Below are 22390 nucleotides of genomic sequence, written 5' to 3' on the forward strand. Positions count from 1 at the left end.
ATTTATGAAATGGTGAATGGATTTCAGAGCCCTGTAGGATTGAGACTGTGTTTGTGTGGGTCCCTGAGCCTCGCATGGGGCCTGGCGTGTGACGGGTGCCGCTGTGCCTGTTGCTCCCCACCCCCCGAATGGGAAAGACCCTGTGGACTGAGCTGGGAATTTTGACAAAGCTGATAGGTTCCTCATGGTCCTTGCTTTTAGATATTAGTGGCTAGACTGTTAGTAGGCGATGAGGTTGCTTTATAGAATCTGTTCAGAAGTTTTCTCTTGGAACAGAATCCTGTGTTTCAGCTTCATAGACTTTGTGGGAACCCCTGTACTCCACCAGACTGGCTGGGTGTCCTGAGTTAAGGCAGAGGGACCGACGACGGCCAGGGGCTGGGGGCTTCTGTGGATGGTTCAAGGGGTAGTGCTGGGTCTCTGTCGGACGGCGAGGCAGTGCTGAACGCTGTGGCAGGATGAGTGTTGCAGTTGTCTATCACGTACTGAACAGATGCTTGAAGACATTTACCTTGGCTTTCATTGGTTTTTTTAATGGTGAAAATTAATTATAGGGTATACGGTTGTATTTTCAAAGCCAGTGATGTTTTCAAAACTGGTAGGAGGAATTGAGATGAAAGTGTCTGGCCACGCAGAAACAATCTCGTTATTACATAGGGTTTGAAATGAGAGGTGGCTTTTTTGAATATGTGTTTATTAGGGCTTATCACAGTGCCAGCACTGTTGTGTTCTCCAAGTTTTTAAAAACTGGAAGTGTCAATTACATTTATGGTAATGCATAAGAGTTGTTGGCTCTGATGACATTTCTGTTGTTTCTTAGATGTGTTTTACTGTTTTTTACAGCCTGTTTCTTCTTTCTTGCATGAGTGTTTTCATTGTAGGAAGTTAGGAATATATTCACAAATGGAAGAAAATAAAAGTCTTATCCTACCTCTAGTTAAAACCATGAAGTTATAACCCCTTGAAGTTTATTTTTGGTCATTTCTTGCATAAGAATGCATTTTATTTGATTCAGAAGGAGCTGTCTTCTTTGCTTCAGACATTGCTTGTATTACTGTCTTTCATGGGTCTGATTAGCTTATGCATCTCAACTAGTAAATTCAGAGGGTAAGGAGGGATAAACCAGGTAAAAACATTTGAGTATTCACAGTGAAATCTGTTCTCAGCACCATTTTAAGCTGAAAAATGGAATGTTTTTTGAAAAAATAACCAAGCCATACTATGTGGTCATGGTTTTGAAGTCTGTTACATGCTAGTTGTCATGTATAATATTGTAATGAAATGACAGTCTAATGTATTCAGTACTTAATATCCTTGAACCCTTGTGGGATTTGTCTTTCACTTTTCTACCTCCCAGTGCTGCGTCTTCAGTACCTGACCATAAAGAACAAACTGTTGTGTGGATGTGTCTTTCTGCCTTTTAATTTAAAGATCCTTCCTTGAAAGGGTCAGAGAGACATTCAACAGATAACATTTGGGACATTCAGGATACATTTATTTATAATATTTATTCATTGTGAATTTGTTAGTATAACAATATTTATTCATATGGATTTATCAAAGTAGGTTTGCGGCATTTTTCCTCCAGGAATGCCCGAGTTAGATGAGTACACCATGGAGAGGGTCCTGGAGGAATTTGAACAGCGGTGCTATGACAACATGAACCACGCGATTGAGACTGAGGAAGGCCTGGGGATCGAGTATGATGAAGATGTCGTCTGTGACGTCTGCCAGTCACCCGATGGTGAGGACGGCAACGAGATGGTGTTCTGCGACAAGTGCAACATCTGTGTGCATCAGGTAGGTGGGCAGCGGGGCCCGGGAGGAAGCCACAGACGGGGTGGGGGTAAGGACGCGTGCCCACCTCTTTCTTAATACCGGGTGTTTCAAGTACTTCTTGCTGCTTTTACAGCCAGGAGAATGGGATCCTGTGTTAATTTGCTCAGGCTGCGCTAACAGAGTGTACCACCAGCTGGATGACTTAAAATGACAGAAATTATTGTCCTGCTCTCTGGAGCCGGGAAGCCTGAATTCAAGGTGTCGGCAGGGCCACGCTCCCTCTGCAGCACCCCTCCCTCCTCGCCTCTTCTGGCCCCTGGTGGTCTGCTGGCAGTCGTTGGCATTCCGTGGCTTGCAGCTGTGCACCGCTCTGGCCTCCGGCTTTGCCGTTGCTTGTGTCCTCGCTGTGTGTCTCTGTCTTGACACTTGGCTGTCTTCTTGTAGGAAGACCGGTCACAGTGGGTGAAGGGCCCTCCCTACTCCAGTGTGAGCTCATCTTAACTGACTACATCTGTTTTCTTCTGGGTTAGGACTGACTGTAACATAAGCTTTTCAGACACGATTCAAAACATCACTTTTGCTGGCGTCACAATAAACTGAGCCCCTAAACAAGAGAAAAGGGGCCCCTTTTCTTGAATGTTACTTCCTGTCCTCCCTGATGTCAGTAGGATTTGCCGGTTGCTTATTTTTAATAATCGCTTACTTCCCTGGTGGCTCATACGGTAAAGTGTCTGCCTGCAGTGCGGGAGACCTGGGTTCTATCCCTGGGTTGGGAAGATCCCCTGGAGAAGGAAATGACAACCCACTCCAGTGCTCTTGCCTGGAAAATTCTGTGGACTGGGGAGCCTGGTAGGCTACAGTCCATGGGGTCGCAAGAGTCGGACACGACTGAGCGACTTCATTTTCACTTTCACTTTCAGTAAGGATGGGCATAGGGTAATTTAAAAAGCTTGGGAGAATCTCAGTCTTGACTCTTCTTTCATTTATTTTTTAATACAATAATAATCTGTATTTCTCTGGGGATATGTATTCATATAAACTCTTTAAAAGACTGTTCTGAGGTACTTGCTTTGAGTTCACCAATGCTGAGATTTACAACAATCTTGAAGACTTGTGTGGGATGGTGGCTTGGTGACCTCTGGGGAAGAAGAATCAAGTTTGTGATTCTCAGTTGTTTTTGTCCTTCTGGCTGCCTCCTGGGGGTCCCTTCTGCCCGAGGACTTCACAGGCTGTGTGGCCTTAGCCCATCTCGTCCTCATGACACATGAACCATCGTTTCCTGCTGATTGTGTTATAGCCCATCTTGTAGCTCTGGGTTTTCAGATGACCAGAGCTTTCCTTGGGATCATGGAGAATTCTCTTAGAGGATTGGTTGTCTCAGCATCATGACCATTGTGGCTACCAGTTTGCTCCTCTGTTGTTCGTGCTATTTTACTTGGATGACATTTAGTTCTTTTTTTTTTTTTTTTTTTTTTACCTTTTTTAACTTTTTTACCATTTTTACTTTTTTTTCCCCCTAATCCTGAGAAAAGTTTTGTTTGAAAAAAAAGAGTTCTGCTTGGAAAGTACTCACACCCTCTGTTTTATGAATGAGTCACCTGGTGTCAGGGTGGGCTGTTCAGAGTCCCACAGTGGGGGACTGGCAGAGTTGAAGCCGGAGCTCCAGGGGTGGGGCCGGCTGGGGGTGCTCCAGACGCCCCACCCCCGGCCTGGTCTGCTCTTTCGGCCACGCCACATCGTCTCTTAGTACTTCCTTTGGCTCCTTTTTCTTTTGAGATGTTCTTCATGACTTGTCTTTAAGGCATCCTTTGTTTTAATCTTCTAATTTACTTAGACTTGTTTTTCCAGTAAAAAAGAAAAAGTACCTGTTCAAATGAGACTTTTTCTGGAGTGCCTGATATAGACTTTTTTGGTATTTGAAACCTTAATAGTGTCAGTTCTATAAAAAGTTTTGTCTTGTTTTGTTTTTCCAGGCGGTCTGTGTTGACAGTGGCTCATTCACGGCACCGATGCTGCTCCTAAGCTCCAGCCTTAGTGTCACTTAGCTTTGCTGCACTCTCATCCTGTGGTTTCCTTTTTGCGTCCTGGATATTCAGATTGCATAGCGGCTGTGTTTTTCCTGTCTGGAGAATTGGAGCTGTGTTACTCTGTCTCTCCACTTCCTGACTCGTAGTTAGTTCATTTAAGGATAAAGTTCTGAACAGTTTGGTGTTTTTAAATGGCTCTGACTGTGCTCCTGGTCTCATCACGGTTTTCTTTCTCCACTTCTTTAGCGTTTGCCTTTTCTTTCTTTGACCCATCTTAATGGCTTTTAGTTGCCTTGCGTTCTGCAGTTATTGCTGTCTTGTATAATTTGCCATCTTAGTAAAGCAGGCTTTGTTTTGAACATCAGCCAAAGAGACCAAATTCTTGTTTTGTCTAGAAGGTCTCGTTTTTCTGTGCCTGTGGTGCTCACTTGGGGTGAGGAGGTGTGGGGGCCAGGTTAGTAGAGTTTGCTCAGCCTGGGGTCCCGGCTGCCCCTTGGTTCTTTCTCGTGCCCAGAGGTGTCTCATGTCACAGCTTTGGGAGACTCAGCTGCTTTGTGTTTTCTCCTCATTCTGTGTCAGCTGCATCAGTAAATCAGAGGGATGCCTACCCCATCTAGCCCTGGAGAGTGTTTTGAGGATTTACTGACTACTATTTAGAAACTTGGTACAGGGGGTATCTGTAGCTACACAGCAGATTTCTGTTAGACCTTTCTGTCCTTGAGTGGTTCTCAGGCCCACCCCGGGAGTGTGTGGCACCCACCTCCTGACTGTGAGGCTGCCCAGCACCTTTCCTGAAGGGAGTGCCTCTGTTTGGTGGCAGTTCTGTTAAGCCCTTTCTAGGTGTTTAAAACTAATAGACATACCTGGAAAAACAACTCTCTTCTCTCTTTTCCTTGGGATGTGCGGTGTCTTCACAGGCCTGCTATGGAATCCTCAAGGTCCCAGAGGGCAGCTGGCTGTGCCGGACGTGCGCCCTGGGTGTTCAGCCCAAGTGTTTGCTGTGTCCCAAGAAAGGAGGAGCGATGAAGCCCACCCGCAGTGGGACCAAGTGGGTGCACGTCAGCTGTGCGCTTTGGATCCCCGAGGTGGGTACCCTTCTGGGCGGTTCAGCTCCAGAGCCCGTGGCTGCTCATTCTCATGGGGAGCCATTCATTAATTAGCAGGCCTCATCGTAGCTGTTGAGGAACACGACGCCTGTGAATTCCTCCTTTTTCCACCTTACACTGAGCCTGAGGCATGCTGTGGCCTGCTTGCGGTGTGTACGCTTGTAGACATGCTCACTGGGAGCCACAGCTAGTTGGATTCCTGGGTGGAGGTGTTCAGATTTGTCTTCAGATGCCATTGCAGCTGGCCCTCCTCTGCGCAGAGGGTCCCAGGAGCGGACCCATGGCGTTCACTTCGCGGCCTTCCCCTGAGGTGGGCTGTAACCCCTTGGAGCTGACGAACCATGCAGACCACACAGTTGTGGTTAAAGAACCACTGCTCTAGGTTACATTTGTGTGATTTTTATTAAAATTCTTACTTAGCCTAAGAATTTCGACCTTTTTAATTTCAAGTCTGGTCTAATTTATTTCAAGTCCCAGACCTTGACTAATTTAATTTGCATGGCTCACTCTGAGAATATCATTTGTGATTCAAATTTTAGCATTTTTTGGTGTGTAATTTTGGTGCATTTTTCTCCTGAGGAAAAAAGTTATCTGAGTGATTTTTGAAGTGAGGCTTCAAGACTTGGGATCTCACAGTTTGGTATTGACAGGATACAGTTCAGTGATCCAGGCCAAACACAGAGAGGGCACCTTATTTATCTCGGTAGTTTTCTATTTAGTTTAGTAAACATTTCTGACTGAGGAGAATGGTTTTTCTTTAGTGAGAGAGAGATACTATTTTAAAAGCAGTCAGTATTTACTTACTCAGTTGTTCACAATGTGTTTTAGTATATTTAAGATGGATTTCCAGCCTTGACCACTTCTCTGTGGACCAGAGGTGTACTCGCTTACCTTGTCCTGATACGTACACATCTGACCTATCACTCGGGTGAGCAGTGAGTGTTGGTATATCTGAATGTCTTTACAAACAGGATGTTTGCATCAGATGAAACCCAACCCCCGTCCCCAGGTGTGGAGCTCGCCCCTTTAAAGTGGGATTTTACCTGTGCTAGGAGGGCGAGGGCCCCTTGGTATCCCCTGGTAGGAGAGTCGTGGGGAAGGAACGCATCTTGAGGTTTCTCCTGTCTGTGCTCTGCTTTTGTCTGTCTGGCGGGCTCTACCTCTCTGTCTTGCTGTGTCTCGGCCTCCAGGTGAGCATCGGCAGCCCTGAGAAGATGGAGCCCATCACGAAGGTGTCCCACATCCCCAGCAGTCGGTGGGCGCTTGTGTGCAGCCTCTGCAATGAGAAGTTTGGGGCATCCATACAGGTAATCAGCTCAGTCAGGACAGTGTGACTACCCTTCCCTGCATTGCAGGGCAGGGTTCTGAACTAACTCTCACAGGGTTTGGAGATGGGACTGGACTCCAGGAAGCACAGCCCTCTCAGGTTGCTGAGGGCCCCCGGGGGTGGTGATAGGGGCGGGGGTACAGCCACACCCCGTGTACATGCTTTTATTGGTGGGTTGTAACCAGAACACCAGTTGTAACCCTCATAGGGCAGCTCAGAAGTCTGCCTGGGCCGCCTGGCAGTTCCAGTCTGTTCCTGTTTCTCCTTGCTGCCACAAGCCTGGCGTCCTGGGGACAGCCCTGGGGGCAAGCTGGAGGCTGGGCACTTGAGGGACAGTCACCTCCACCTGCTGAGGGGCCCCGCTAGTGTCTGAGGCGTGCACGTTGGCTCCTTGTCTTGGTGCACAGTGTTTGGAATCAGCTTGGCATGCTGATGTTTTTGTGTTTGGTAAAACAGGGACTCCTTGGAGCACCAGCTGGGTAGGGGGCACCCCTGAGGTGCTGCTCCTAGGGTTCTGCACAGCCTGGATTTCTGATTTTTTTATGCTCTTGTGTGCGCGAGGTGGGGTTGGAGGGGAGCCTGTATATAAAAATTGTGCCTGCATTTTCTGTGTCCATGTGCAGGCAAGTGCAGAAGGTCATAATGTGGGAAGAATTAAGGAGAAAATATAGATGGCCTGGTGGTTTACCGTGTTGTATAAAAGACTACTTGAGAAGTTAATTTCTGGGCCTCAACGTTTTTGGCATCTAGACAGTCTTGACTTAGGAGGCCTGAGACGCTGTTGCACCAAGGTCTCCAAGGCCTGCCTGTGGCCCTGCTGGCCCCTCCTGTGGGGGTGCCCCCTCAGGGCCATGGCTCCACCGCCCCCCCTCAGTCCCCGGGTCACCTCCTGAGGGCAGAGGTGTTGGATTGGGGGGGTTTCTCTTGTTGCAGAAAACACGGCAGCTCAGCACAGACACATACTGCACAAGCTTGGTCAGAGGACCAGTTGAGACTTTGAAAGAAATGACCTCATTTGACAAAATCAGTTTGTATTTTGGCTGATAGATATTCCTCTCGGTAAGATATCCAGTGGCTGGTGGTTTTTAAAAAGTTTTCATTTTACACACCAAGCAGTTGTGCTTTTCTTCGTTATCACTTCCACTGGTGTTCAAGAATCCAAAATGTAACAAAAATATTCAGAGGGTGAGGCAGGAGACAGCTGGTGGGATTTGGCTGTGGACCTTGAAAATAGTGCAGACTCTTTTGTATGTGAATGGAATCTGCTTAGAACTAAAACATGACAAAAGCCTTTGGCCTGAGAATTGTATTCAGAGGACATGGAGGAGAAATTTTTTAAAAGCCACAAAGTAAAAAAAAAAAAAAGACATTGGAGCGGGTATATGTATGTGTGTATAGACTGCCCATGGAAACAAGCTGTGCAAACCAAGGAAAATGGAAATCGTTTTCTTCCAAGGTACCTGATGTTCTGAGGGTAGAGATTACACCCGTTACTGAGCAGGTCCTTCATTGATGGATCCTTCATTGATTGGGATCTCTGCTTCTCTTTTAAACAGAGATGATAAAATGACATTTTGTTGTTGTTGCCATTGACCTCTTTTTTCCAGAATATTAATTTGAAGGAGGAGAGGCCAAGGAGGTTTGATGATTTTTCATATCTTCACAGAATAGAATGATTTTATTAAAGAATTCCTGTCTGAAATGTCTGCAGCTGGAAAGGCTCAGGCTTATGTTTCTGTAACATCTGTTTGCTGAGTCAACCTGAATGGGAAAACCCAGAGGAAGGCCATTTGGCGTCTTTACAAAGCCCAGCATAAACGTTCTGCTGTGGCGTGTTCCTCTTGCAGGGGCGCTGATTTAAAGTGTGTTGTTGGCGCCAAACCCTGATAGCGTCTCCGCTGTCCGTTCCACTCTCCTCCCCTCTTGGCTGCCTGCGGAGGAGGAGGAGCGCTTGGCCTTTTACTGATAGTGGCCAGGTGTGTGTGTGTTCTGCCACCAAAGCGGATTTCACACGTTGCTTGGAACTGAGGTTATTATTAAAGACAAAATTACAGATTTATGTTCGTGTGCTTGAAGTGTGTGCACTGGGGGAACTGATTTTCTGTGAAGTGAGCTAGATTTTCTGTACTTTGGGTAGAAGAGGCTTTGTCATAATGGAAGAAGTCATGACTGGCACTGAGTCCCCTCTTAAATTCTGAAGTGATTAGGGGAAGAAGCCAAAGCCCCAGCCCCAGCCTTTGCAGAATGTGATGATGCTGTGCAGGGCTCCTTTGAATGAGTTTAGTTAAGCTTTTCAGCTGGCCCCAAGCCACCGGGTTGCGGGTTCTTCTTTCTACAGGCTTGCTGTGCCCAGGATCACTTGGCCTCACACAATACCGTGTTGCTTTTTAGGGGGACTGGCTTCAGTCACCACCAGGAGCCTCCTCCCTGGCATTCTCCCAGCACTGATCAGATGGGGAGAAGTTAATCACTTTCCTCCTGCTAGGCCTCCAGCTTGCTGTGTGGATCAAAGGCACTACATGGTCCTCCTGGTGGGGCAGTGAGTGAGAGGTCGGGCTGGGTAGGCCTGACCTCTGGGCTGACCTTCCTTTCACCTGCTGGCAGTAGGCCCCTCGCGGTTGCACTGCCAGGCGCAGCATGCCCAGGTCTCAGAGCTCGGCCTCATGGGCCCAGAGGCCTCTGCATCTGGCAGAGCTTCCCTAGGGTGCAGAGACTAGTCTCACGCTGTCTGTGCAGGGTGGTCCCAGTCTCTGGTTCCTTGCATCTCTTTGGGAGTTTTTAATTCACCTCCTGGGTCTTGAGCAACCCCCACTGCTGGGAGGAGTGTGCCACCCGTGTTGGGCCTCGTCCTGGGGGACACGGGAAGGGCCCCCGTGATCCTGTAACATCTCTTCTTGAGGAGATTTCACCACTCAGGCGTTAGAAAAGCTCAGATGGGTAAAAAAGCAAGTGAATGCGTGAGAGTACACGCTGTGTATTGAGAACATCTGCACGTGCCACCTGTATAATTACGTGGGCCTTATGAGGTGATTCTGGATGCAGTTGCTTTTGTAAGAGAGTTACTGTTTGGTTAATGAAAAAAAAGCCTCCTGAATCCCAAGCCATAGCTTATTTAAAGCACAGTTAGATCTGCCAGGGGTCATCCACGTGAAGCCTTTCTGTCCCTGAGCGCTCCAAGTGCAGCTCTTCCCGTGTGTGTGCGTGCGGGTACACCTGCGTGCGGGTGGACGGGGTGCTTGCGCTCAGGGCTTCGGGTCCTGTCCCTCCCTAACCCCACCGCTCGCTCTGTTTTCTCGCCAGTGCTCCGTGAAGAACTGCCGCACAGCCTTCCACGTGACCTGTGCGTTTGACCGGGGCCTAGAGATGAAGACCATCTTGGCAGAGAACGACGAAGTCAAGTTCAAGTCCTATTGTCCGAAGCACAGCTCGCATCGCAAAGCCGAGGAGGGCCTTGGTGAGGGGACCGCTCAGGAGAATGGGGCTCCCGAGTGCTCCCCGCGGGATCCGCTGGAGCCCTTCGCTGGCCTCGAGCAGAATCGGGGGGAGGCCCACCGGGTCAGTGTCCGTAAGCAGAAGCTGCAGCAGCTGGAGGACGAGTTTTACACGTTCGTCAACCTGCTGGACGTGGCCAGGGCCCTGCGGCTGCCCGAGGAGGTGGTGGACTTCCTGTACCAGTACTGGAAGTTGAAGAGGAAGGTCAACTTCAACAAGCCCCTCATCACTCCAAAGAAAGACGAAGAGGACAATCTGGCCAAGCGGGAGCAGGACGTCTTGTTTAGGAGGCTGCAGCTGTTCACGCACCTGCGGCAGGACCTGGAGAGGGTAATGATCGACACTGACACCTTGTAGTGGCCTAGAGAAGACGACGGCAAAGAGACGGCCGCTTGCCCAGAGCAAGGGACGGTAGCCGGTTCATTTACTCTCAGACCCTGTACATACCGCAGCATGAGGTGGTGTTGGTTCCATATATTAATGGGCTGGGAAACTCGATGTACCCACACGCAAGATGACCGCAGAATGGGGAGCTTCTCTGGTTTAATTTTAAACACTTGTAGTTAACTGTTCTTCTGGGAGATCACATGGGGTACCTCTTTACCCTCCTCCATTCTAGAGCTAGAGGGAACTGAGCCCCAGGGAAATGGCCAAGGGATGGGCTTAGAATTGTTTACAGACTGAAAAGCCAGAATGGATTTCATGGTGTGGGGGCTGGGGCGGGCGGGCAGAGGCAGGCAGATCTTTTGTTCAGCCTGGGGAGGCACACCCTACGTGCTGGTCACTGGCTCTCTGAGGAGAGCGGCGCACTGCTTCTCGGGCCCAGCCCCGTTCCTCGGCTCCTCACGGGGCCTTCGCCCTCGCAGTCACTGAGCAGAGCAGGCGTGGGTGCTAGCCTGCGTGCATCGCCACCGCGCCCCTGCGTGTCTGCTCCCCCAGGCTCTCCCGCAGCGAGGTGCTCCGTCGTCACCGAGGCTGTGTGTGTGTGTGTGTGCCTGTCTGTGACTGTGTCCGTGTGTCTGTCTGTCTGGTGTGGGTGTGGGGTGGGATTCCTGGTGCACAGAGGCCTGTGATCTGACTGAGGAGCCTGTGGGCACACTAGCACACTCCGTTTCACACTTCTGGATCACACTTCTGCCCGCAGTCTCGGCTGGCGGCACTTCCCTCCCGCTGTTGCTGCTTTGTATCTCCCCAGCGTCTCTGGAGTCCCCGTCTGGACCTCCTTTCCTGCTACTGGAATAATCAGGAGCGGGCTGCCTTTCCCCCCCGCCCCGGCCTCCTGCTCCCCGTAGGTAGCTTCTGACTGAAGCTTCCTAATTGGTGATGCGTCTCTGAACACCTTCTGCGGCAGCTCCCGATTGCCCTGCTGCTAACAGCCGGCTCCGATTAAATTCATTAGTGCACGGGAGATGGAACGGAGGAGCAGCCTGTGCTGAAAGGCACCCAAGTGGCCTGAAATGGTTAACGCATCTCCCCCAAGCACCTAACTTATTAGTGATTCACCTGCCTGGGAGAGAATCTGACTCAGAGCTGATGGGAAGTGAGAGCGTAGGCAACGAATAGGGTTACGTGGGAGAAATACCGAACCAAAAAGCCCCGGCTCTCACAGACACCAGCACCGCCCTGGCAGAGGAGGCGTGGCAGGGAGAGTATTGGTGGGCCTGCGTTAGAAGAGACTGTTCTAGAACCTGACGGTGACACCCCACCAGGATTCAGGCAGAGGGGAGGTGAGGGGTGTGGAATTGAGGCTCTCCTGCTCCCGTGCCCCCCCTGGTGGTGAGTGTGAAGACGACCTCGCCTCAATCACAGGTCTGTGTGACCTTTTTTGTTAGCGATGAGAAAAGGGTTCAGAAGGATAAAGTGGAATCCTGGTGAGAATCCTTGTCCCAGCCCGACAACTGCTGTACTCGGGGTTGCATGAGCTTTGGAGTCAGTCCTCAGGAGGGACGACGAGAAGTCTAATGTTTGGACTGTGTGTGTGTCTTAATCACCACAGAATAAAAGTGTAGAAAACGCTTGTGGTGTACTAACTTCTGTACTTAAGATACTCAGATTAACACGCACTTGAAATTCTAAAGTTTTTTTTTGAGTCATCACTTGCTTTCTAAGTAGAATGCCAATGATGTATGAGAATAGGGAATAAATCGGGATTTCTGTCTGTGTGGCATTACTTGCGTTTACTTTAAAGAGTCGTTAAGATTTTAGGGCCTTTAGTGTCAGTTTAAGCTTATTAAAATGAAAACCATGTTTTCCAAAATGTGCCACAAGGCCAGTTAGGGTGGAGGCTTTAAAAAATGGAAATCCTGGCCTTGCTGCAGAGAGTACAGTTATTTGTAATTATAAACAGTATTGGGCAGAAGACTCCTCAGAGCAGGGGTGACAGTAAGAACAAATCATAAATTTGTTTTCAAGTGAGTTGAGTCTTGGGTAATTCACACACTAGGTAGTATAATTCACACTAGGTAATTAACATTTCTTAGTGGTTAATAAGAAGGACATGATCAAGGCATGTGTTCCCTTCAGAACTGAGGAGTGAATAGGCCTCATTAGAAATGCAGACCACGCTGAGTGATAATGGTGGTTGTTCCTGCAAATACACACCTTGGGGGTGCCTTGCACACCTGCGTTCCAGTTCTGGACCAGACAGGTGACAGGAATGGTCTCCCAACGGTGTGGGGACCTGAAGACACCATTACCGATGAGGCGGGTGCCATGCCAAGTTGCCAAGGCTGCCACTTCACTCTGGTGGGATCGCTCTCCCCCAGACATTGTCTTCTGAAGGAAGCACTAAACATGAATTCAGCAGCAAAAGGAGTACTTTCTCATAAGAATACACCACCTCTGCACTGGGGCATCCAAACAGCAGGCCCTGGGGGACCATTCTGGTCACTTGACATTATGATAGAGGCTACAGTTGTCGTAAACATAAAAGTCAAGTTAAGCTCTAGTGTTGCAAGCAGTGTTTGGGATTCAAGAAAACTTGAGATCATTGTTGGGTTCCTGAGGGCAGTGTTCTCAGAGCGTGGCCCTCAACATGCAGCAATATGACCTGCTGACCTTTGGACCCCACCTGACTGCTGAAATTCTGGATGTGGAGGCCAGCATTCTGTATTTTAGGCCCCTTCCATGTTTGGGAACCTTTGTTTTGTGTCTCTTGGGTTTAACGTAGGAGATCTGGTTTTGGGTGCCACCTCGCTGGCAATCGGGAGAAGATGGAGGGGAAGGAAGTCAGATCTAGCAGTGCACAGAAAGGCCAGGCAAGATGTGTCTTGACAGAGCCTCCGTTCAGTTTGATATACAGGGGCTGCTGATGGAGGTTGCCCTTCACGAGGGCGTTCTGTGCATAAGGGAGGTGAGGTTTAGGGCACTCACTATTCTGTGGCCACCCAGGTCTAGGTTATTCAGAGGCTGATTTTTCCAGTAAAACCCTGGGGTCATAGATGTCTCTCTTCTCAGACTATGGGGAATGGAAGTGTGGTTTTCCCACTTAGCAGCCAGGGTGGACATCTTTCCTGGGAAAAGTGGTTGCAGACGCTGAAGTTAAATTTCAGTAATAAGAGTTCAAGTTCTCTGTCTTTCTATTTCCATTGGCCATTTTAAGGAAAAAGATGTATCTCTATTGTACATCTGACTTTAACCTTGTCCACTCCTGGATAAGGCCACTCCTGTCAGAGAATTTACCCTTCCTATCTCCACAAGTTGGGTTCCCTGTCTTAATGTAAAAACCATTCTTCATTTGTTTTTCAGTAATTAATGAGTCTGCAATAATGATCTAGGTTTGACTCCTTCCTCTTTTTGAGCTTCTACTCTTAAATCTCCTTTGAGTAGAATATTTGTAAAGAAAATCTCACCCACTGGCTACCTCCATCCCCAAACTGAACAGAATTCTTAAAAAGGACTCTTAAAAAGGACACCTACTTACTGCTTGGGAGGGAGGGGGTGAGGCCGTCAGAATGTATTTTATTTAACCAGGGTGAATGACACTGAAACAGTATTTACTCTGAAATTATAGGAAGGCTGATTTTCTTCACAATTATTTTTATTAACAAGTGTTAGAAAATTCCTAAACAAACAGTGAATCATTTGGGATCAAGAGAAGCCTGACTTGGTGTTCCTGCTGTTGGCTGGGAAATTACACCATTTATGATATGTAAAATGCAAACGTGAAAGCCAGCTGACCTTGTGTCCTTTCGCAAAGGGGGCTGTCTTTAACACAGCTGGGGAAGAGCAGATGGAATTGTTAGGGTTCTTTAGGGGTGGTGTCTGAACATAAGCCAAAATTCAGGGTTGTGTGTGTCTTGTTGCCACTTGCTGCCGAAAGATGAGTGACCTTTGAGAAGGTGACTGGGGATGGGACTGCCCTAGTGGTGGGAGAGTATAGTTGTGCCTTTGGTGTGGGAGCTGATCGGGATATGAAGTCATTTTTCTCAGTCTTGCCACTGAGCTTTCTGGGAAGGTATTGTTCACATCTTGAAGACAGCTTTAATTGTGTATATGGTGTGTTGCATTTGACATTTGTGTTTCCAGGCCCATGTAAACTGATTGGGTTTACCAATAAGTTTTAGGACTGAACAGATTTAAGGGAGTTTATTGACTAAGTCATTAAATTTTGACTCTGTATTGACTGATCACAGGTGGCTTTGAAAAGGGGGAACAAATTTGTGTTGATTAGTTAGTATAGGTTAATGAGGATATGCATGCTGTCCCCCAGTGGTTGTGCATCAGATGCCAAGTGGAGCTCGTAGCGCTGGGCTCTCAGTTCCTGACAGATGGATCAGGAAGTAGGCAGTGTCAGTGTTTTCCAGTGGTGATGCAGAGAGCTGGCCTTAAGATGCTGATGGTAGCAAATATGTGTGCGGAGCAAGGACTCTCCCTAGGTGTTTGTTCTGTAGGAACAAAGTAGCTACCTGTAAACTCCAAGGTATTTCAGAGAGCTCAGTGTCTTGGTGACCACTTGGCATTCTCGTGGGCCCCATGCAGGAACGTTTTTTGGGGGGGCTCTTCCCTCTGATGGTCCTTGACCTTGTGCTTGCCTAGTTGCATCTTCAGAAGATGCTTGATAAAGTGCAACCAGGGTGGCTTCTGAACTGCTCTAAAGCTTCTGACAATAGAATTCATGGGAGGATATAGGGGGTGATAAGCAGAGTCCTTTGGCAAGAGCTGGTATGCTTGGCTTTGGACACCGTTGGGCATCTCTTTGCCGGGATGAGCTGATGGCCAGGCCATTGGCCTGGTTTGGTGTTGGGGGCATGGCTCCCTCCTACAGGCCCTCTCTGTGGTACTTCTTAGCATCACAGGGAGGTCAGAGATTACATAAAACATTTATATTTTCAGTCAAGGACCTAGTGGGACACATTTTTTTTTCCTCAGGTTAAAAAAAAGTACTGTTATAATGTATATTGCTTACTTAGAATCTTTATTCTCTACGTTCCAGGTTCGGAACCTCACTTACATGGTGACCCGCAGGGAAAAGATTAAACGATCTGTGTGCAAAGTCCAGGAACAGATATTCAATCTTTACACTAAGCTTTTGGAGCAAGAAAGAGTTTCAGGTATGCATTAAGCCCTGGTAGGTCAAACAACAGGGCAGGGGTTTGTTAGCCTTAACACTGTTCAGGGGGAAAACATGCTAGTGTCTTTTCAATTTTCTTTTTTACTCTAGAAGAATCAAAGGGAAGGCTTTTGTTGTTGAGGGAAATCTCAGGCATTTGAGGCACTGTGGTCTAGGGGATGGGGCCATGGGTTCAGCCTCCTATGGGTTAAATCCTGTATTCCCTACTTACATGCCCCACACAAGTGAGTCTAGTTTTCTGAGTTTCTTCCATTTCCTCACACGTAATGTTGGGATGAGATCTCCAGCTCCCTCCTGGGAAATAGTGTAAGACTCAAAGAGCAACTTATGTATTGCAAAGCACTTGATAAATGTACAGTGTCTCGGGGATACCTAAAAAGATGTATTGATTATCTAGCCTTTGGGTCTACCTGTAACATGGTATATATATCTAAGATTACTTAATGTACATATCCACGTTTAGATAACATTTACAGTGGATTATTTCGGTGTAATTGGAATTTTGAATGTTTTTGAGAGTCAGCACAAATTATTTATTTAGTGCCGCCTATTTTTGCATTTCTCCAAAGAAAAAAACTAAGGTATGGACTTCCTTCCCTTTGGAGAGCACTTCAGTGACTTTGAGATCAAGAGCATAGTGGGACAGGTTGTTGGACCTCTCTGAAGTCTGCCCATCTGTAAGAGGTTTGGTCCAGAATTCTGGCCTCTGAAGGCCTTGAAGTGCTAACATTCTGTGCTCACAAGCCCCAGAAAGCAGGTGTTATAAGGATTTCAGAGGAGGAGGAAGAATGCTGAATGTGTAGAGACCTACCCGCTAGTAGGTAGGTCTTGGGAGCGCGCATCTGCTTCTCTTGGCACAACTTTCCTTGTGCACAGTCAGCCGGCTTTCTCTCACCTTCTGCTTCTGTGGCTCTACATACAACATGGAACAGGGACTAAACGAAGAAATAGTCATGACCTATTATGTTGACATTCTGGGGTTACTTGAAACCATCTGGATATATGTGACCAGAAGTAACTGGTCAGCTGAACAAAGAGGATAAAAAGCTTGGCAAGTTTTAAAAGATATCCTTGATGCCGTTAACTTATTTAGTAATATTATCCTAGATAATTTGCAAGAGTAAATATTCCCCAAATCTGTCAAGGTTATATCAATAGCTAGACTTGTGAGTTCAGTTGTAAAATTTTTGAAATAAGTTTTTTCAGGTAGAGTATCGTAAATATTGGGTTGGCCAAAAAGTTTGAAATTTTTTTCATAAGATGGTACAGAAAACCCCAAAAGAACTTTTTGGCCAACCCAGTACCAGCAGTTTGATTCATCAAAGTGAATTTATGTCTCTTCATTATTCCTATTTGAATGCAAATAAAAGAGGAGGCTCTCCCTTTGTGTCCACCTGGCTGGTGTGGAGCACTCTCCTCCAGCAGCAGCGGCCCAGGATCGCCAGTGCAGTTGTGCTTACGGAGTTTTGCCCCTGGAGGGCTTTCTCTGACTTGCTAGGTCCTTATGTCATGAGTGATTACTAATGAGTGAGTTTGCCTTTGAAAGTAAGTTGTGAAAGGAAGCTGTAAAGAATACTTTGATCTGATTCTACTTGGGTCATTTCTCACAGGTATCAGGGCATTTTTGCGTTTTGTTTGTGTTTCAGGGCGTCTCTTTGGGTAAGTGGCTGAGCCTCTGAAGGTCAGGCAGCGTTCTGTGTAACAGCTGCGATGCGGGCCTATGGTCGAGTCCCTCTGCTGTTCCACAGCAGGAATGGGGTGCAGGGTCCTCCTGCCCCCAGTGTGCGTGCCAGGTGTGCCTGGTTGGAAGCCATGCCCCAGGGAAGGGAGTGGGAGCCCCTGGGATGCCTTTTTTTCCCTCCCTTTTTCCAGTTTTAGACTTTCAGTTGTGTTCTCACTTGTGCCTCACCTGATCTACCTTTTGAGAGAGAGGATTCCAGATGAGGCAGAGCAGAGGGCCGTGACTTGAATGTGTCCCTGGGGTCCATGTTGACACTGTCTGTGATTCTGGGATGGGCAGGGCCGTTCTGCTTGGGTGAGTGTCCTCAGTGGGGACAGTGCTTGTGGGAGTCATGAAGCTGAGGCTCCTCAGAGCCTGGATCCCAAGTAACAATGGAAATCAGAGGACAGTACCTCTTACATTTTTATTTTCCTACAGCGGGTGACTGAGTAAAAGAAATAGAAATGTGGTGTGAAGGTTGGCCCTAAGTTTGGTTACTGAGAAAGCAGCCATTTCTGGAAGAGCAGATTGGAAAGCCCCGTCCCCTGTGGTCGTGGGGATTCTTTTAGAGCCGCTAGCTCATTCTGTCTGCACATGGTGTGCGTTCCTGCCCAGCAGTAGGTTCACATGGGCTCCTGTGCTATTCTGGACGAAACCTCATTTCCTGGTGGCTCAGAGAACAGGACAGCTGTTTTGCGGCTCTGGAGGCTTCTGCAGGGACATGGTCCTTCTGATGAACTCTAGTATGTTATGGATTTACCCAATATTTTTCAAACTGAGGGTTACAGTTAGTTACCGGGTTGTGAGATGCATTTTAGCAGGTCATCACCAGCATTAAAATAAGTGAAACAACAGAAAATGTCAGAGTATTCATGTCGGTGATGAAGGCTAACATGGCTGCAGGAAAAGTGCACTTTTACTGGGTTATGATTGTGCAACTTAGTTCTTAATGTGATTTACATAAACAATGCTTGAAAAACACCAATTTAACTTATCCTTGTTTAGATAATTCAGTTAAATTCCACAAGTGTGTTGTACTTATAATGAGTAGACATATGTACTGTGTCAAGAATGATTTTAAACACCTCCCTTTATTCATTTCACAGTGTATGTGTATTTAGTCTCGTTCAAGCCCTGTGAGGGACAGATAATTTGGAGAAAGCATAACAGCTCCACTCCCTGCCCTTGTGTGTGTGCTGCTCCCAGGCAGCAGGCGAGGCAGGTGCTAGGACCACGGGGTGGTGGAGGCAATGCTTACTTGACCACGGAAAGATTCTGCAGTAAATCACATATGAGAATCAGATCAGTTATTTTGTTTGAAGGCAAGTGTATTCCTTGAAGACAGTTTCATGAAAAAAATTATGTGAACTTAAGCTGTTTTAGAAAAGAGCGTCTAGAGCATGCAGATTCTCGAGGCAGGTAGTATTTTTACTATAAAAACCAAACTTTTACAGACTGGGTGATTATATGCTGTACTGTTGGGTGGGAAGTCTGCATTAGTGGGCCATGCTAAGGGGTCTAAAATTTTGTTTTTCTGGCTTGGCTTCTGCTGCAATTTCTTTTTTCTGTGGTCTTATGTTCACAGGTGTGCCTTCTTCCTCTTGCTCCTCCTCCTCACTGGAAAACATGCTTCTGTTTAACAGTCATTCTGTGGGCCCTGATGCTCCCAAGATAGAGGACTTGAAGTGGCATTCTGCGTTCTTCAGGAAGCAAATGGGTACTTCCTTGGTTCACTCGCTGAAGAAGCCCCACAAGCGAGATCCATTGCAGAACAGCCCTGGGAGCGAAGGCAAAGCCCCGCTAAAGCAGCCAGACCTGGCGGGCAGAAGGGAGGGGATGGTGGGCCCAGAGAGCTTTCTGAGTTTTGAAAAGACCTTTGCAGAAGCACGGCTCGTATCAGCACAACAGAAAAATGGCGTGGTGATGCCAGAGCACGGGAGCAGAAGAGACCATCGTTTTCATTGTGACCTCAGCAAGGGAGACTTAAAGGACAGACCTTTGAAACAGAGTCACAAGCCTCTGAGGTCCACAGATGTGTCCCAGAGGCACGCGGACCACGCCAGAGCTGCCGCCTCCCCTGGGGCGGGGCAGTCAGCACCGGGCACGAGGAAGGAGGCGGTGCCCAAGTGCAACGGCTCACTGATCAAAGTGAACTATAACCAGTCTGCAGTCAAAGTGCCTACAACACCTGCCAGCCCAGTGAAGAACTGGGGAGGATTCCGGATTCCAAAGAAGGGGGAACGGCAGCAGCAGGGAGAGGCCCCAGAGGGGGCCTGCCACCAGCACTCAGACTACCCCTACCTGGGCCTAGGCCGAGTTCCAGCCAAGGAGAGGGCGAAAAGCAAACTGAAAGCTGAGAACGAGAATGACGGGTACGTCCCTGACGCAGAGATGAGTGACTCCGAGAGCGAGGCCTCAGAGAAGAAGTGTATCCACGCCAGCAGCTCCATCAGCAGGAGGACAGACATCATCAGGAGGAGCATTCTGGCCTCTTGATGAAACAGGCGCGATGGTGCAGGAGACAAGAGCTCTGACACGGGGGAACGAGTGGAAACCCATCACTCCTGAGCTACACAAATACATTTACTTGCAATTCTGATTGGAATTTTCTTTCAGAGTCATTTATAAATCATTGTTGTGAGAAGTGTGTTATTTGCAACTTGTTGAGGAAACACAAGAGTAGATTGTAACCGTAAGACACTGCTAAGACTAGAGGCTGACTTAACACTACAATAAGAAAGGATGAAGTAAGTTTCTAAAGAGGGCTAGGCTGAACTAAGAGTGCTTACTGCCCTCTGTATCCTTCCCAAAGCACAAACTCTTAGTTACCTGAATATATGGAATCAGAGATGGTTCTTGAGAAACCCTCACATATCATTTAATAGCCCATAAAACTTATTTTCTAGGACTGTGGTGGATCTTGAAATCATATTTATACTTTGGCCCACGGACTGTTTTGTTGCATTGTAGTATACAGGCAGTAGCTCTGAAGCTTCAGTAATTCTAGGGAATTCATGTGTAAATAAAGCAGATGAGGGAAGAGAAAAGTTTTAAAAAGGTCATTACCGGAAGATCTGAAGGGACAGGGTGGAGCTGCCGAAGCTTGGAGATTAGGGTAAATGGAAGCAGCAAGGTCCTGCTGCTGGCAGCTCTTGACTGTGTTCTGGATAGAGGGCAGGTGGAGAGTGACGCCATCCCAGGGTTCCATCCATGAGAAAGGGCAGTTAAGGTCCCATCCTTACCAGTCCTCTCAGCCTTTCTCTTCCCTAACCACTATCTTCTGGGCCAGCCTGGGATTCTGCTGGCCGTTGGCAATACCTGGCCACCTGGCTTCCAACAACACAATGGCTGTTCAAGTTGAAGCAATGAACTTCCAGACTCTGGCGACTCATTTCCAGAGCCAAACACTAGTGCATATGCTGGGGAATCCGGCCTTCCAACATGAATGGATTCCTTGGGAGAAAAAAAATGAAAAAAAAAAAAAGAGAAAAAAACCCAAAATAGGTTATATTTTAAGAATAATAGAAAGGCAATAAGTTGCGATAACCTCTTAAAACCCTTGACCAAGTTTATACAGGAAAGAGATTGAAGTATAACAGGTTTTCTGGAGTCAGAGTTCTAAGCTCTAATTCGTAACTTGGACTTTCTGATTGCAAATGGCAATAACTAGTAAGTTATCAGCAATAAATTTAGCATTAAATTTGAGTACAATGTTCTGTTTTTGCACTCACTGTAGTGCGTTTTGTATTAAGACAGTGGATAGTGTTAAGGTCCTGTTAATTTTCTTTGGAATTCAATGTAGTTGTGAATCAAACTTAAGGAAAATTTAAGTAGCAATGAGATTTAGAATTATGGGCACTTGGAACAAGCCCAACTTCCCCTAAATTATCCCTTAGTTTGTTAATACCAGTACTCAGATTTCTGATTCATTTATACATTTATTTCCATGTGGCAGGGACATTCTGATACTTAGTGATGCTTTGAGTTCTATAGTAGTTACCTTTCAAGTCTTCCAGATGACTGTCAACAAGGAAAAAAGGCTTATTGAATTCCATCTTGCTATGCAAGTTTTATCAGATGATCAAATAGTAGATCTGATACATCCCCATTGTATGTATGACATTTTCAAACCAAGTCTTAACTTTTCAAATACATTTTAGTAACTGATTCAGGGGAGGGGAAAGAATGACCCAGGTTTTTAGATTGACTATTTTTGAGCTATGGGGCTCATTTTTCAAAGAATGTTGTCCAGATAAACTGTTGCTACAGATATTAGAAGTTTCTTATGAATCCAAGTTGTACATTAACTCAGCATAATTTAAAAATCAGATTTTTTTCTTTGCATATGAGCAAGAAACCTTTTGCTGGATACAGAAGAAGGTGGACTCTTTTTTGACTACAGCAACAGCTCTGGGTGAGAGTAGAATATATAGAGGGATAATCTGTCAAGCCATAGAAAGAAAATCTAAATTCTAGTAAGTCTATGACCTCTCACCATTTATAAGAGGTACCAGATTCATTTGCACTATTAGGAATGCTAGTTTTGTGCAAAAATAATGCCTTACCTGTTTTTTCCCCACATTTAGGTTGAAAAGCTTTCAAACGTTCCAAGTTATGCTGAACCAAAAAGAAAACAAAAATAAAAAACCCCACACAAAAACAAAACACACAAACACAAAAAGCCCACACCTTTAATTCCTGCTTTGAAATGCAAATGGTACAGTTTCTCTGACAGTGTAATGACAGCTCTGTAAGTCAGTTTCACGTCCTGCTGGGAACTCTGTATGAGGTTATGAGCGGCAACTAACCCAACCTGCCCACTTGCACTCTGAGTATGGAACCATTTGCTCTTCTTTTCTTCTTTGTTTAAAGCTTTATCTTTACGTGTGCATCCTGACCAAGAAATATCTTTGATTATGATCAATGTATTATGTCAAAAATGTAGGCTAGTTAAACTTTTGTAAAGTTGCCTGGAATGTCATTTGTTAGGTTATAAACACAAAATCTAAATGAAGGGTTATATGTGTTGTGTACAAATCTTAATTATTTTGAAATGGACAAACTTGTCATTACATTTGTAACCTTGTACAGAGGATTTTTCACTATGTGCCTAGCTTGGTGTCCATTCAGCTAAAATTGGGTAAAAAAAAAAAGGTGCATGAAGAGTTAAAAATCAGAATTAAACAAAAGTATATGTAGAGATGACTATTTTATATTACATGGCCCAATCCTGTATTTATTTCTACCCCCTTTTTGAAAGTATTTATAAAACTAGTTGAGGACAGCTGTATTTTTTTGTTGAACTATTTAGTAGAATTTGTGCCTTTTTGTCTGTATGTGAATAAATGCTGTACATTTTGCAATACA

At 46.5% G+C, this 22390-nt stretch overlaps 1 protein-coding gene across 6 annotated transcripts in view; it reads left to right on the forward strand.

Moving 5' to 3' along the window:
• Window positions 1-22390, forward strand: part of JADE1 (jade family PHD finger 1) — a 57141-nt gene extending 34751 nt beyond the window's left edge. For 5 of the 6 annotated variants that reach the window (XM_018061527.1, XM_005691259.3, XM_005691260.3 and 2 more), the window contains exons 6-11: window positions 1589-1800; window positions 4724-4891; window positions 6103-6219; window positions 9540-10061; window positions 15166-15283; window positions 18609-22390. In XM_018061527.1, the coding sequence (XP_017917016.1) occupies window positions 1589-1800; window positions 4724-4891; window positions 6103-6219; window positions 9540-10061; window positions 15166-15283; window positions 18609-19519 (2048 nt within the window). In that variant the 3' untranslated portion in view covers window positions 19520-22390. Of the gene's footprint in view, window positions 1-1588; window positions 1801-4723; window positions 4892-6102; window positions 6220-9539; window positions 10143-15165; window positions 15284-18608 lie in introns of those variants that run through there. The other variant, XR_001919405.1, reaches the window with a different exon arrangement.

Source organism: Capra hircus, chromosome 17, assembly GCF_001704415.2.
Source record: "Capra hircus breed San Clemente chromosome 17, ASM170441v1, whole genome shotgun sequence".
Classification (NCBI taxonomy): domain Eukaryota; kingdom Metazoa; phylum Chordata; class Mammalia; order Artiodactyla; family Bovidae; genus Capra; species Capra hircus.